Source organism: Balaenoptera acutorostrata, chromosome 15 (assembly GCF_949987535.1).
Source record: "Balaenoptera acutorostrata chromosome 15, mBalAcu1.1, whole genome shotgun sequence".
Taxonomy (NCBI): domain Eukaryota; kingdom Metazoa; phylum Chordata; class Mammalia; order Artiodactyla; family Balaenopteridae; genus Balaenoptera; species Balaenoptera acutorostrata.
This window is the reverse complement of record NC_080078.1, coordinates 56,663,918-56,681,601: the sequence shown is the minus strand read 5'-3', so window position 1 is coordinate 56,681,601 and position 17,684 is coordinate 56,663,918. Positions and strand designations below refer to the sequence as shown.

Genomic DNA, 17,684 nt, shown 5'->3' with positions numbered 1-17,684 from the left:
CACATTCACAGTTTAATATACTCAGGTTATCTATCACTGGTATTTCTCTCCAAAGCAAATATATAAGTAGTCTTGTCATTGAAAAAGAACTTTTATATCAAGTAGGGGGGAAAAGTTAAATGAACATTAACAACTAGCCAAACTTTAGCACTAAAGTAAATTAAAATACTTCTGTTGAATATATTATTGAAGTAATACAAATCTATCTCAGAAAGAATACATATTCCAAGACAGCTTCTAACCTAGCATTTGTTCCACTGGCAGTGGATCACTACTACACTTCCAAAGCTTCACATGAAATATTCAGCTGAAACTAGTTATTCCACTAGTGCTGGCAGTGGAGATACGAGGTGGTAATAACAAAACAAATGTATTCTCCATTTACATATTCTGCCATAGATAAACTGCATGATTGTGATAACACTGTTAGCACTGTTTAACTTGAAATTTCTTACTAACAAAGGTAACAACATTTTCATAAATACCAGGGAGCTGACAACTGTTTTGGGCCTAAGTTCTTCATCAAGAGGACTTCCAAAAAAAAAAAAAAATCAAGAAACTTTTCTCCTTAGGTATGATTTCATAACTATCAAATTTCATACATGAAGAGAAACCATTACCATCTCTTAATTTTAAACTGTTTTCAGAAATGGACAGAGTTGGAGAAATGGCTTTCTATCCTGAAGGCCAACTAAAGCTGAATTTAGGAAGATGACAACAACAACAGATGACAAAAGAAATGCCATGCATTTATAACCATGCATAGTAACTAACATATAATAGAAGGATATAATGTCATCATCAGAGTTGAAGAAATGAGAAAACAACTTCTCCATTACAAAAGCTCTCCAAAACATGTAGCATAAATTTTGTGTAGTCTCTAAAACACTAAATAAAACTATTTGAGTATGTTAGACTACCTTATGATGTGATATAAATAATCCCAACAAAATCAAGAAAAATAAGTTAAATTCCTGCCCAAATACTGCAAAAGCATGTACATTTCTAAAGTGGATAAACATATGTACTTAGTAAAACCACAACCAAAACATTCAGGCCCTATTCCTTCCTGTACTCAACAGGAATGCAAACTGGTTATGAGCAATTATCTCTGGTTCACAGTCAATGCAAGCACACATTCTGTCCACCCCCTTTACACCTTTTGACTCCTACAGTATAGTATCTAAAATGAAAATGCAGTTTAGCATGATAATGCTGATACACTGTGAGAATTCCAGTCATTGAAGAAACAACTTGAATCCTTTGGATAAAGTATTTACTGATGCAGAAAGTATATGAATGCATATTCCACTGTAAATTAATTGTTTAAATACTCAGCCATAATTACTAGAACATTCTGCTACTTAGTCTTGATTTTACTATAAATGCACATACAAACACAAAATGCACAAACGTAGCTTATGAGTAACACGTCACACTTTAAATGTTGAGAACAATTAACATCATTTTCAAACATAGTAGTGTTAAGTGATGATATAGTAACAGTTAAGTATAATACTTTTAAATTAATTATATTAATTCATATACCTAAAGTCACCAGCCAAATAAAAACTAAAAAATAAATAAAATTTTAAAGCATAAGAATTATACTGGAGGGAATTCCCTGGCGGTCCAGCAGTTAGGACTCTGCACTTCCACTGCAGGGGGTGCGGGTTCAATCCCCCTGGTTCGGGAACTAAGATCCCACAAGCCATGTGGCATGGCCCAAAATAATAATAATAATAATTATTATACTGGAAACTATTATTTAACACAATGCATTTGTTTTTTGGATCTAGTCTTCTAGTCTCTATTTTCAATATCATACTGTCATATTTCCCTGTACTGTTTCTAATGAAATGTAAGGTAACATCTCAACCATGTGAATAAAAATTTTCAAAACTCAGTCTCACTTACTGTGGATTCCAAATTGTCCATCGTCAATAATAATTTCACTTTCTAAAATTGAAGGAAAATAGAAAATCTAGTTAAAATTCATGATGTATATACAGAATGAACAATTGAGAAATTACCCACCTTAAGGATTTTTTAAAAAATTAATTTAGAATTTAAAAGCAGCCCAAAGTGAATAAGCATATTTATTGTAGCCCTCAATAAAGAAATCCCTTTTAAGGAGGCTATCAAACAGTAATGGTTCTTATATTCATGGTGATTATTCACAATGTTGCAAGGAAGAGAAAGAAAACTCCTCAGAGAGGTGCTCTAGAGGCACTGGTACAAATGTTTATACCAACCAATGTATGAGACTGACAAGTTGCTGGACAACAATATCTCCTGGTTGATTTTTCAAACCAAAGGTCTTGGCACAATTAAAATGCTTATTCTTACGTAGTGCGTATTCTGAACTTACCTAAAATATAATGCTCCTCAAACCCCAACTATTCTCTATAGCCAGCTAAAAGCTTTTTAAACAGCATAAACTTACCTGTATATATAGAGCTATGAGGAATTACCAAAAAGTAAGTGTTTGCACATTGCCTCCTAACAGAAATTTCAACTAAATGAGAAAAGCTGTTATGCCCCACCCTCTGAGTAAAATACTAATTATCTTCCCTGCTATTTCCTTTCCCAGTTTACTTTAAACATAAATCTGAATTTGTCAAAATAAGTGTGACAGTTCCCAATAAAGATTCTCTGGTATATTTCACGCAGCTGTTAAGTTCAGAAGTTATATTTTCCAAAAGTATAAAATACATTTATTAAAAAGACAAGAAACAAAATCATCCTTTCTCAAAATAAGAAAATATATTTAACGGCAAGATGCTTCAAAATGCAATTTTTAAAATATCCAATTCCTAATAATTTCCAACCTCAGTATGGCACTATTTTAATTCTAAAGTACACTACATAAAAATTCTAAATATACTATCAAAAATATATTACAAAAATGTATATACAAAAAGAAAATCCAATAAAGAGGATGGAATGAGATAGCTGTTTAAACGAGATGTGTCCTTGCTACATATAGGGTAAAGCAGAATCTCTCACTACTTTCTAATCTAAGCTAGTAACTAACAAGCCATTTATTCTTTAAATTCTAATTTTCTCTGGAAACTAAAATAGAGTTTTCAGCACACTAAGTCAATTTATAGATGAAACCAAGTAGGTAATTTAATGTATGTGAAAAGAACTTCAAATTTTAATCTCAGTATGGAAAAGGAAATTCAAAAATACTTGTATGAAGAGAAATGCCATTTTTAGGCACAAGAAAACTAAATAACGTTTAAACAAACAAACAAACAAAAATTATCTGAATAGCAACTTTAACACAGCCAGCAGGGTATTGGGGGAAAATGTCTGCTACAACCAAGAAATCTGAATTCATTCATACAAGTTTATTCAAGTATTTACTAGTTTAAAAAACACACACAAATAGAATAACTTATTCTATTACTATTCAAAGTTAAAAATGTAAGAATCATTGTTTTGGATTAATTCTTTCCTCAAATGTTCTAAGTTCTCTGAGCAAGTAATATCAAAGCCACGGATGGATGCTCAGTTAAATAAATGCTATTTTATAAACTTTTGTAAATACTCCAAATGTAAATATATATTCCACAATAAACCCATCTAATTCAAGAAATTAAAAATAACTAGGCAAGCATTTCTAAAGTTTATGAAGAAAGGCAATTAAGAACTGTTTAGTTTTGAAAGTAAGACCCATGATATGCTAAGTGAAACTTGTAGTACTGACAATGCATTGACCTTAAACTTTAAAATAAATATTTATTAAATCCCACTAAGCCATTGTGCAGCATATTAGTAACTTTATGCATATGCCTCAAACAGATGCAGTTAATGCCCATACCTAAAGGGGTTATTGATCGTGGTTGTAGATGAGTCTCCCACTTGTGAACTATGACTTGACATGGACCACCGATAGTCTGCAATTTAAAAGTTAAACGTCTGCAATAATTTCTTGTATCTTATTTTCTACCCATGACGCCATTAGATGTTTGTGGCCTAAGTCTTATACTAATTATGAAACCAAGAGATTCACCTTGTTAATATCAATATTATATGCGAAAAATCAGGAATGTACCAGGTCAAAAAACATGATAAATGCTGGAAGAAAAGGAGGGTGAGGCAGTAAACAAAAATAAGATGAACTGGCACATAAAACCATTTTAAACCCATTCTTAAATCTGCCTACAATACTCAGTTTTAATCTTTAACTGATATTCTGTCATAAGTTAAAGTTAACAGCAAATATACTTTATGTTTGGTATGTCGGAAGTCAATGAAGTATTACTGGAAGATTGAAGTAACTCCTCAAGTGTTTGGAAAAAGCCTAAACTCTCTGATAGTAGAAATACTGAGAACGAATACTTCAAGATCAATTATCACAAGTTACTCAAGGAACTAGAGGGCATAATAAAGTTCTTTATTACATATATTTAACTAGTAAGTAGGTAACAGGAAGAATATCAGATTCTCGTATCATAGTAACCAGTGTTTCTAAGGAACACAGGAAGCCCTTTCCTTTAGGAAAGGACACATGCATGGGTAAATCTGAAGAACAAGTTTGATTAAAGGGGAATGAACATCCAGTTTTACTCTTAATGCCTTAAAGTTTATAAATTCATACAGTGTGAAAAATTTTAATACTGTCTTGTTATCAAATTCTCTTACTAAAAAAGAAAATAAAGCTTTATGTATTGTTGATAATGTCTACAGCAATTTAAAAGCAAGAATGAACTACCACAAGGATTCCCTTGTGTGTTCCTAAAGTACTGAAGTATGAAGTGTTTCCTAATTTTCCTTGAAGTATTTAAAACAAAACAAAAAACCCTAAACTTGTCTAATTAAACTTATGTGCCAAAATACAATCCTTAAATACATATTTTAAAAGCAAAATTTCAAACTATATCCTTACAAGGTATTTTTCTTTCTTCTTCTGAAGAAATTTAGTAAAATACAGAGAAGCAAAAAGAAACAAAAATCACCCATTATCACACTACTTAGGGATAATCACTATCAATATTTTCACATATCTTTAAACCCTTGTCTAGGCATATATATACTCTTAAGTCTGGAACATATAAGCTTCTCTCTTTATTACATCTGTAGATGGCATTAAATACTCTTCTATAACATTTTATAGGATTTCAATATTGATTTTATTTAATAATAAATGTGCCAAATGATAACAAATAAGTATGTAACAAATCAGGCAAGAAATAATTCTGTCACTTAAAATAACCAGAGGTTAAAATCATTTTTAAAACTTGCAAACTTTTGAAGTTTGAAAACTAAAATTGCATTAGATATACATTCAATTCCTTAATCCTGGGATAATACAGGAACTCATTTTCTCTAGCTGAATACATCCTTGTTATAAGGGTTCACTTGTGAATTGATAATAAACTGTGTAGACGTTTTTAAAAATGTAAATGTGAAAGTGCTAATCTTAAAATATGGTGAATTACGCTAAAAAAACAAGAAACATCTGATCCTGCATCTGCTAGATGTTTTTTACAACTTTTTGCTGTCACTTTTTTGAATTTGTTTTCACACATCAAACTTTCTAACCCTCAAAAGATGCAAATGTATACATTAAAATAGGAATGTTTCTTAGCAATAATGGGCAACCAGAAATAACTAATCTATTCCCTTCTTCCACCCCTCCCATGTCCCCTGCACTCCCCTCAAAAAAAAAAAATCCTCTTCGCTACAAAAGTGGTGTAGATCCATATTCTTATAAAAGTTACTAATCAAATGTGACTTGAAAGGGTGCCATGAACATAATAGTAAATATCAGCAGGGATTAAAAGTGGGTAGAAGAAAGGAGAGACTTTGTTTTTGTTTTAACTTTTTGTTTTAATTCAATGAACATAATAGTAAATATCAGCAGAGATTAAAAGTGGGTAGAAGAAAGGAGAGACTTTTTAACTTTTTGTTTGAATTCAGGTGTCAGGGGAATTCCACAAAAAGTGTTGATTACAGTATCTATACTTAATCATGTAAGAATAGCCCTGTGGATTAAACACTTGAGAGGGAACATATTTTAGTAGTAATTTTTAAAACTCCACCCCTAACTGTTTTAGTAACAAACCCACTAATCAAAGCATAAAGCAAACTAGGCTTGAACAGAATGGAGTCTTGAGGAGCAGTCCAAAGGGCCAATTCAACAGATGGCTTATAATTGTGTCTACTGGCGTTCACACTACAAATTCATGGTTGGTACATAAAATGTTATAATATTGACAAATGAACCAAGTTTTAAAACACACTGAATTTCCAAAATTGTTATGACTACTTTATTAAACTTTAGTAGGTAATCTTAAATTTTAGCTTACCAATGTTCTTTAAAACAAAAAAAACCTTAACACCTGAGCATTGGGAAATTAAAGATCTTAGTAACGATTCCAAAACATGCAATCCTTTTTAATATGCTAAATGCAGTAAGTCATTCTTCAAGATCTTAGGAAAAAAACAAGAGTTCCATTCTGTAAAAGACTGCCACAATTTTAAGCACTTTGGAGTCAAGCGGAAAATGGCTCTTTGGAGACAAAAGTAACAATATCAGTCCAAGACAGTACTCCACTAACAGGACTGGTAGAGTTATTTCACATTTTAGCATGTGTTAAATCAGATGATTGCTGGAATGTTTCTCAAACATGCATATTAACAAAAATACAAAAAACCTGTTTCCACAAAAAAGTCATAATGACTGCTTTCTTAAACAGTTATTGATTGACATCACTCAGCTATATCAAGCACTGAGAAAAAGAAACAAGATTATATAAGAGGTAGACTGGGGTTTTTGTTTTTAACAGACCACCAAGCAAAACTATCACTATCGTGGAATATCACTGCTTTCAAATATCATAAAAACTGTTAAGCGTAAACTTTAAAAATTTCACTGTTTCCTTTCTACGATTTTGAAAAAAATGGAAAAAAAATGCCCATGTGAAAGGGGCTCTGAATTTTTAATCTATGTCAGAGGCCAGAGCCAGTTAGTTAAAAATCACTATTTTTAACAAGACTAGGAAGAAAAACGGTCACTTAGGAGTGAGTAAAGCAAAGAAGGCTAGGCCGACATACATCTCTGAGATGGTTCAAATTCAAAGTTAACAGCTGAGGGTATTTAGCATCCAGAAGAATTTTATTAAGAAACCATTGTACAAAATGACAACCTGGGCTATTCTGATAATAAACAATTGTCTGCCTACCAGATGGTTGATTCTTTTGTTAAAGGATTTAAATAAAAATCAAGGGACATTAAGAACAAGGTAAAAGAATTTGTAATGAATCTAATTATGAGTGAATGTGAACACCTGTAAAAATTAAAAGCAGATGTTACTGAAAAATAAAGAGCTATTTCACTGAAATGAATGAAAATTTCAAAGACAATATAATTAAAAAGTGGCTAACATCTCAGTATGAGACAACAATCCCTAATTCCAGCCACAAATAAAAAGGGGTGAACATGGATTAAAAAATGTTTAAATTACACATTAATTCAAAAATTATCTTTGGTGAAGATGTGAAATTAATGGGTTATCTGCAGACTCACAGCAATGTTTCCATTCCAGGAATATCTACTACCTTTGTTTGTTATGTTTAAATAAGATAATATTTGTCACCTGTAAAAAATTATTTTAGAATTTAATATATTAACACCTTATTCTAATTCTACAAAGTATAAGAACATACAGCTGTGAGAAATTAAGAGAAAAAGGACTTCAAGACTCTTTAACTTCTAAACTAAAAGGAATATGACAGAAAGAGCAAATTACGGAAGAGAAACTATGAATGGTAAAATTTTATTTATAGAAAAATTTTAGCAATGGAAGGGATGTAAGAAATCTATAGTTCAAACCCTTCATTTTATAGATGAGGAAGCTGAATTCTGAAGGTCAAGTGACAAGATCACAAGATTTTTAGCTTAGGTTCTACAACTGCTTGGATAACCTAAAACTTTTGACCCAGTAAAATTAACCTTATTACCCATTTCAGTTTTTCAATGCTTTCATAATTATTTTGCTTTCCAATCATTCTTTATATTCATAAGATATATACTCCAATAATTTACATCATTTCACGATTTAAGATTCCTTGCACATTAGTTCTCATTTGACAATGCACAATTGAGACAAAGTTTCTAATTACTTCTATTAAAAATTATGATTCATTTAAAAAGCGCCACCAACTTCAAAAAGAAAAGAAGTGTCACTTTAAGCTGGCGTGTGGGGAAAAAAAAAAAACCTCTAGCCATATGCATGGGATTTTATGTGGCTATTTACTCTATTCCATGAAAAACATACTTACCATGGCAGCCCCTGCATCACACGGTACATGTGTACACGATACAGAGCACCTACTTAAAGAAACACACTCACCAACACATACTGTAAACTTTTGCAAGTATTACAAGGGGAAAAACTTGTTTCTTACGGTAAGCAGACTTCGTGCCAATTTTTTGGAAAAGGCATTTTGGACGGATTTGCTGCTTTTGGTTACATTTTCAATGAAAAGAGAAAATACTGTAGGTTGGCTTAATTTGACCTGTGTTGACAACAGTCTTACTTTAGGAAACTAGGCCCAAAAGACTCATTATGATTTTTCTTGTCCAGATGCCCCCTTAAGTAAAATTTAGTTAATTTCACATACCAGGATCCTCAAATAAGCTTTCAAAGTCATGAGTGCTATGATCTACATAACTATGCACAAATGTTCACTTTATACTAAAGAACTTTGCCACAATGCACAACCCCTATGCCAAATAAATGATCTTTTCCTTAGTCATTAAAGTGAGACTATTGTCAAGATAAGCCAACATAATGATCAACTGTAATGTAATTTAATTTTAATTACTGAGTATATTCACAATATATTCTTGGAATAAGAAACGTAATAGGTGCAAAAGACAGCTGAAGTGGGTTTGTCAGTTTTTCTCTCTTTTATAATGGTGGCTAAGAGACTGAGATAACAGTGGCTGCTTGCATTTTTTTTTTTAACATGTAACAAGTATTCAAGGACCCCAAAGGGAAATAAATTTTTAAAAAGATCTAATCCATGTTTGCTTCCTAGACTCCTCCCTAAGCCCTTGTTCACATGCAGCCCAAAGTGTGCTCAAAGGTAAAAATCTGAAGGAAAAGAATCCTTTCAGCAAATAAGTATCTTTAAAATAAAGAATCAACTTTCTTTTTCTAAATATGAAAACGTTCCCAAAATAATAAATAAATCATTGTGAGCAAGCAGATTTAGATCTAACTGATATTCCAAAGGCCTTCAGAAAAGATCCTGGTCTGTCAACACTATCACTGAAAAAAATCTAAAAGGAATGACTTCAGTTTTGATAGGAGTTAATGCAGCCACTAAGAGATGGCTGCGTTGAAATAATTTTTTCAAAGTTACTTAAAGCTGGCTATATACACCTCTAAATATATCTATACCACAGACGAATTAAAAAAATGAAACAAAAAGAAAAACCCTTACTACTGGTTACTAACTAGTTTACAAAAGTTACAGAAAATGCACACCTATCAAGAACACTTATCATTAAAACCAATTTCATGATAAGAATATTGCAGAACATACTTACTATTAGTCTTTTAAAAATTCCATTGCACACACTATTTGCCTCTGAAGAGGCTACTTCCTTTCTTTTTGGTACTAAAATATTATTAATCTAGAGTTCTTTTTTCCTTATTTGATCTAAACAAACTCATTTTATTTTTAATGTTTCCAAACTTAAGTTAGTTGCTTTTGAAAGAAGTCTTCTAAAGAAACTGGAAACTAGATAAAGAAAACATACCTTTGGTTCTAAAAAGCACCCTTTGAAGTAGCGGTACTGAACTGATACTCCTCTACTAAGTACAATGGTTGCTTTCCATAACATGCTGTGAGAAAAAAGAATTAAAGCAGCAGCATCAGTATCAAACTAAAATGCATAAGGTCTTCATTAATTCATAAAACCCCTCAAGTAAGGTCTGTGATCAATACCATTTATTTATTCCTACACAAAATTTTACTCCAGGCCTATCTGAACCAGGTACTGGGAACACAGTGATGAATAAGGCAGAAAGAGCTCCATCTTCAAGGAGATTGCTTGCTTATGTGGATAGACAAATATATAAGCAAACAGCATACATAGGAAGGGCTAGCTGACCTTTCTGAGGTAACAAGTTTTGGAGGGAGACCTCAACAAGAAAGAACTGTCTGAGTTGAGACCTAAATGATGAGCCATACAAAGAACCAGGAGAAGTAGTATTCCAAACAGAAAAGGCAAGCAGTGCAGACCTCTGAATCTTCTCTAACTTTCCACTTAGCTAGGGATGTTACATGGCTGCTAAGAGGCTTTCAGGCCAAGGCCACTAACTTAAATGCCTGTTCCCAACCGTCCCTTATTCTGTCCTGCCCAGCCTCTGGCTATTTCCCTAGCCAAGCAATCAGTGTCTGCATCTTACTTGTACTTGTATCTTACTCAACGTCTTCCTCTGAACTATGTCATTCTACATATTCTAATGCTAATTCTAAAGCTTGGACTCAACAGTGAAAGAATTCACTACAATTCATGATTATAACTGATTTTTAGCTTCAAATCATAGGCCAATGATATTCAAAGTGTGGTCCCAGGACCATCAGTATCAACTGGGAGCTTGTTAGAAATGCAAAATCTCAGGCCAGGGCTTCCCTGGTTGCGCAGGGGTTAAGAATCTGCCTACCAATGCAGGGGACATGGGTTCGAGCCCTGGTCCGGGAAGATCCCACATGCCGCGAAACAACTAAGTCCATGTGCCACAACTACTGAGCCTGCGCTCTAGAGCCCACATGCCACAACTACTGAAACCCACGCGCCTAGAGCCCGTGCTCCACAACAAGAGAAGCCACCGCAATAAGAAGCCTGCGCACCGCAACAAAGAGTAGCTCCCGCTCAACGCAACTAAAGAAAGCCTGCATGCAGCAACGAAAACCTAATACAGCCCAAAATAAATTAAAAAAAAAAATCTCAGGCCACATCTAGACCTACTGAATTAGAAACTCTGGGGGAGGGCCCAAGCACTCTGTAATTTAACAAGCGTCCAGGTGACTCTGATGATGAACACAAGTTTAAGAGCCCATGTCATAGACCATTACCCAAACATTAATTCAGCATGAATAGTTCAGTGACTAAACGGCAGCTCCAAATATTCTTCCATGATACCAGATGGCTAGCACTGCTCCCCACCTGGCTCTGCCAAGACAGACTCAGGGCGTTATCCTCACTCTGACTCAATTCTGATTTCTAACAAAATATCCACAACCAGCTGTCACCCCTGGTCCTAGCTTCAACAATCAGATTAACCTGGTAATAATAAAATACATATGCCCTGGCTCCACCCTGGGAAACTCTGGTTTCATAGATCTGGGGTGCAGCTTGGTCTCGTGGAGTTTGATAAATTGGACATATGTGATTGGTTGAGAAACACTGCTGCACAACAAGGACAGCCTAAATGCTCGGAACATGTGCCCTGACTACTTCTCCCTGATAAGCCTCAGAATCCTTTTCAACACAGGGCTCCAGGCAGATTCTACCAACTCTGAGATGAAATTTATTTCCCATCTCTGCTACCAAAAAAAAAAAAAAAGGCAAATTTCCAGTATTATTTCACCAATAAAACCAGCCAGAGTATGTGAAACTAGCCCCAGATGTGCACAGAAGAATTAGTGGGAAGCTTTAAAAATGTGCTGAGGCCCCTCTCTCGTGCACTATTTATCAATCTTACAGGAGCAGGGTCTAGGCATTTTTTTAAAAGCCCCCTTTTTTAAAGTGCTTTAAACCAGTTAAAGTGCTTTTTAAATCATTTTTTAAAGTGATTCCAATGTGCTCCCCTGGTTCAGAACCACCAAACGAAAAGATAAGATGGTGAGAGCAATAAAATGAGTCTTTTTACTTTACTTCCCTAAGCAAACATAGCAAAGTTATAAATGAACCAGAGGGACTTCCCTGGTGGAACAGTGGTTAAGAATCCGCCTGCCAATGCAGGGGACGCGGGTTCGATCCCTGGTCCGGGAAGATCCCACGTGCCGCGGAGCAACTAAGCCTGTGCGCCACAATTACTGAGCCTGCGCTCTAGAGCCCACGAGCCACAAGTGCTGAGCCCACGGGCCTAGAGCCCACGCTCCACAACAAGAGAAGCCACCGCACCACAACAAAGAGTAGCCCCGGCTCAGCGCAACTAGAGAGAAAGCCCGAGTGCAGCAACAAATACCCAATGCAGCCATGAATGAATGAATGAATAAATAAATAAAATTACTTAAAAAAAAAATGAACCAGAACTGTTCAGTGACGTCAAGAATGAACGTAACCTGATGAAACTCAAGAAAAACCAGGAAAGAGGGGCAGTGAGAAGGTTTAGTGCACCTGTCTGATTTTGAATTGCCCTCATATCCTCCCCACAAAAATACCATAAAATCTTCAAGAAGGGCAAATAAAATCATAAGTGACCCACATTTTCTGCATTATTAGGAAATAACACCACAACCTTCAAATTGTTTGTAAGAAAAAAATTCCAACAGAGCTCTTGTCACCACAAACCTGTAGGTACAGAGAGACTTAAGAGACTCTGAAAAGGAGGAACAGAGGACTTAAATGCAGAGTACACTGAAATCCCAAAGAAACACAGTTCTAAAACACAAAACTGGGTAATTCCCTGGTGGTCCAGTGGTTAGGACTCTGAGCTTCCACTGCAGGGGGAAGGGTTCAATCCCTGGTCCGGGAACTAAGATCCAGCACGCTGCCAAAAACAAACCAACCAACCAAAAACACCCACAAGACTGTTGTTTACAGGCAAACAGATTTGTTTACCTTTTGTATCATCTTGTATCAACTACTTATATCACCTGTGTCATCTACTTCCTTTCTCTTTGTGAAGCACTGTTTATCTGCCATATATGAATCAATTATACTTCATTGTACAGCAATGTCAAAATGGCTGCTTCCTTAAAATTAAGAAGTTAACTGTTCTCATTCTGTTCACATCACTTTGACCAGGTTGGCTAGAATGGACTTAAGACAGGTAACAGGGCAGCTCAAGAGTTCAGAGCAGAGGTAAACAAGTTTAGAAAGACATGAGGTTTCACTTCAGACGGGAGTGACTAATCCACAAATCAAGGAAAAAATAGCCACTAGAAGAGAATAAACATCTCGTTTTCCTGTGATCCCAATTATCATTTGTCAACAGAACTTAACTTATAAAAACAGAAGAGAATTGGCTGAGAAAATGTGTCACACTAATGACAAATAGAGAAACAGGTGTTCTATGTATGTTTTTTGTTTTCTTTTCCTGAGTTTACATTATGGTATTGTTTTACTTTCCTTGTTATTTCCCTCTGCTTTGCCATCAGTGCTCCTCAAACTGTCTGCTGTGAAGGACCAGTTTCTGTTTACTTCTTTGTGTTACCCTACTTGTCCCGTGACCAATACTTCTGGTCTATGATGTACCCAGTTCAATGAGGTAAGTCCATGACATGCATGGGTATCCCAGCAATGTCAAACTGCCATAAACATTTCTAAATGCTTGCTCTCAATTTTTGTATTTCTCACATCGTGCACTGATAAAAAAATGTTTTTTGTCTAGCACTGAGTCCCCAGGCCACATTTTTAGTAGCACTGCTTAATAATCATCTAATCTGATGTTTCTCCCTGGGGGCACTGCATGTACTTGTATACTATTTAGAATCTCCTCATCTTTCCTTTACCCCCACACATACATCTTGACAATCCATAACACCTCAAAATATCCACACAGAGAAGGACCACCTTTGTTGACAACACTGATTCTATCCTAATGCCTTTACCATGCAGATAAAGGAACCAAGGTTTAGAGATATAAGATCTGCCCAAGATCACAGCTAACTGCGGAACTGAAACTGGCACCCAGATCCTCCTTTCCCCACTCCAATGCACCAACACACCCATGCTAAGTTTAGTGCTGCATTTAATGTCAGTAGTAAACTCATTTCATTACATTAGCTAAAATTTCTAAGGATGTGTTCCACTCTCTGCTACTTTTAAAAGAATATATGTCTCAAGAAAATTATTTCATAGGCTAAAGCAAAAATTAGATCTTTTATCAAGAATAGTACTGAGAAGCCAAAAAATGCCTTAAAAAGTTTTTTAAAATAAGAAATAACAATATAAGCCTGTTTAGAAATACGGTATTAAGCATCAAAAGAACCAGCCAACAGACAAGAGTTGAAAATGACTTTTTGCGAGGTGGAAACTGAGAAACAGAGGAACTTGTTTATTCACAGCAAACTTTGTAAAATGATTTCATTCTTTATACATATGTGATAAGTTTGATAAAAATTAAAAGAAAAATATACCAAGGTATCTTAGAAACCCCCAAGTTTATAATCTGAATGTCACAATTATTCAGTATTATGACATGTCCATGCTTACCTTTCACCTGTCTCGTTCTCTGTAAGAAGAGCCACAGCATTTTGAGGATTCCAGTTTCCCAAAGCATCAGAGCTTCCACATATTGCAAAAACCTCTCCTAAAGAAACGTAACGAGTTATAGTGGGTTAAGTAGGAACATCTCATTTTAGTTTTAGGAAACTGCACTAATTTAATGGGATGCAGAGTCCCTTTCTGTGGAGATGGAAGAGCTTCAGCGGAGAAACGGGTTTGGACCCAGGTGCCACTCACACTAGCACCTGCGTTATTAACCTGACCCACCTCTACAGAACCAAAAGCAGAGAAAAGGAAGGATGTATAGGGACAGACTTTTCTTCATTTTTCAACTACTTACTGAGCCAATAATGAGCACCAAGAAGACAAGGTGATCAAATGGCAGTCCTTGCCTTCAAGGCAGCTTCCAATTTAAAGGAGCATATAAGTATCCTACAGAACCAGTACCTGATATATTCCAGGAACTCAAACAGTAGCTACCAAGAAGCTAAAGATCAAGAAAATTATCAATGGGACATGAGCAATGTAACAACAACCAAAGAAAAAAAAGTCCCCAGAACAAAGACTAGTGAAAAACTAGCCAAAAATCTCGTATTCCTTACTAAAATAAAGACTATCACACTTCATCTGAACACTTGCAATCAACATACAAACCAACATATAGCCATCACCTATGTTTGCTAATTTCCATATATTTAGCAAAAGTCTACATCTTCTTGAATATAAGTATGCAGATATCTTTAACTTACATATCAACACATTCTGAATTACTATAACTAAAATCCATAAAGAAAAAACAAGGAACTGAGCCCAAATGAACAAACTTCAGGACAAACTCCTCCACACTCTGAGAGTAGCTTGGTTTCCAAGCTCTGGGCACTACTATAGTAAGACTAGAGTTCTAATTGGCTTTAGCCACCTGCATGGCATTTTATATGTTTGGACTGTCTAAAACTTAACTAAAATCCCAAGTGTGGTAGTCATTCAGGAGTTTTCAGGGTTCTAAACACATGTCTGTAAAAGCATACGGTGGTTACGTATAAAGATTTCATGTTAAAATATTCACCAATCCTTTAAAGTAACCAGATTTTTTTTTTGCAATTAACTTAGGTTATCACTACCTCTTCGGATTAAAAAAAAAAAAAAAAAGATAAACACTATTGCTAAATACAAAGCACAAATATTTATTCTCAAGATCATATATGTTGCTCTGCATATGCACAGCATATGCAGCTCAAAGTACAGATTACCATCAAATCACTGATTCAGGCCGGTTACACTTCCTTTGTAAAGGAGATTCTCATTAACCTTTCTCATGGAGTCAGTTATTTCTTATCCCCATTCAAAATAGCAGCTATTCTCTGCTCTGCAAAGAACATGTATCCCACATGGAAAAAGTGAAACTTGGACAATCTGTGGTTACTTTCCTTCTATATAAGTGCTCCTGCATTTTACCAATTCCCTCCTGCAATGTCTCTTTCTGCTGATTGCCTTTGAATATGGCTTCTATGAGAAAAAAAGGGAAACTTTTTACCAGAACAGACCTCTTTCTTTAATTGGATTTCATTTATAGAAGATTATAAAGACCTGAATGCTAACTAAAGGAATCTGCAAATAGCACCCCCACATATTCTTTTTACTTGTTCCCTCTTACTTCACTTCTCTCTGCAGTCTCTCCACTTTCAGCAGAGAACACTTCCTCCTTGCTTTGGGGAGGAAATCAAGGTGACATGAGATCTGGAGGGGAGGTGAGAATCCACCCCAACAACCCCTCCCTGTCCCCCTACCTCCTTTCCTTCCCACCTACAGATTCACCTACATTCACATCTGCCACTAGTCCTTGAGAAGGAGTTCCACCTTGTCAAGCTGACCCTTCTGTGGCTAATTCTGTGGTCACCACATTTGCCTGATGTGGCCAGCTCCTTCTAGCTTAAACTGCCTATGCACAAAAGTATGATATAGGTCTGCAGTCTTCTCTCCACAGAAGAGGTTACACACAGGACAAGAGGTGAGTACTAGACCCAAGGGAGCAACCCCATCGACTAGCAATCTTCAATCTGCAGGATCTTGCCCAGAGGTGGAGCTGTACAAAATCATCTTGGCTAAGAATCTGAACTTGGACAAACACACACCGTCAGGTGCTGTGATGGATGCTGTATCAAAGATGCTTGACATACAGAATGAATCATTCATTCATTGTTCGAACACATACTTACCCCTGCTCTGAGCCAGGCACTGTGCTAGGTACAGGAATTCAGCACGAATAAGACAAAGTCACATTTTTTTTCATAGAGCTTACAATCTGTCCACAAGAAAAATTACTCAAATAACTCCATAAAATTCATAAGAGGTACTACAAAAAAGAACCCTGAATTTCACAGGGACCTTAACCTAGTTGAATACGGGAAGTTGGGATAAGGAGAGTTAGGGGGGTGGCGGGTGGGGGCACAGATCTAAACAAAGGAAACAATTTGAGAAACCCCTAAAGGAGGAAAGGAATGCAAAAGATTTGAGGAACTGGCCAGCATAGCCAGAGTGTATTAAACAAGGAATTTTTTAACCCAGGTGTGATACTGTTTTTTGGGGTTTTTTTGTTTTTTGGGCCGCACTGTGCGGCATGTGGGATCTTCGTTCCCCAACCAGGGATCGAACCCGTGTCCCCTGCAGCAGAAGGGAGGAGTCTTAACCACTGGACCACCAGGGAAGTAGCAAGGTGTGATACTGTTTTGACATGCTACCTTACACTAAAATTATTTCACACTGCTTCAGTAGACAGCAGAAAATACAATAAAGCTTAAAAAAAAAGATGTACAAGTAAGGAACAAATTTACCTTCGCCAAATATTTCACCAACTTCTCAACACTAGAAAAATTTCCTTCATTTTCATGACTTAAAAATCATAGCTCAGAGAATTCCCTGGCGGTCCAGTGGTTAGGACTGCACGCTCTTACTGACGAGGGCCCAGGTTCAGTCCCTAGTCAGGGAACTAAGATACCACAAGCTGCACAGTACAGCCAAAAAAAAAAAAAAAAAAAATCACAGTTCAATTATCTGTCCTGTGCAAAATTCACAGCTTTCCTGGAAAACATGAGACTAAGACATTTACTGTTTGGGAAACTTTGTTTTCTTGAATTTGTTATGCTCCAAGCACATTCCTGTTATCAGGCATGTCCTAAAGATACTTTCATCTAATAATTAGGCTCACTCTAGTAACAACTCTATATTTAAGATAATCCAGATAAGAAAAACGCTCATTTAT

General features: G+C 35.6%; 1 protein-coding gene across 3 annotated transcripts in view; it reads right to left on the bottom strand.

The window, feature by feature from the left end:
* GPCPD1 (glycerophosphocholine phosphodiesterase 1) overlaps positions 1-17,684 on the bottom strand; it is a 60,359-nt gene that overhangs the window by 36,855 nt on the left and 5,820 nt on the right. For 2 of the 3 annotated variants that reach the window (XM_057529145.1, XM_057529146.1), the window contains exons 3-6: positions 14,414-14,510; positions 9,785-9,869; positions 3,830-3,905; positions 1,918-1,959 (exon numbers count right to left, since the gene is read on the bottom strand). In XM_057529145.1, the coding sequence (XP_057385128.1) occupies positions 1,918-1,959; positions 3,830-3,905; positions 9,785-9,869; positions 14,414-14,510 (300 nt within the window). Of the gene's footprint in view, positions 1-1,917; positions 1,960-3,829; positions 3,906-9,784; positions 9,870-14,413; positions 14,511-17,684 lie in introns of those variants that run through there. The other variant, XM_028168910.2, reaches the window with a different exon arrangement.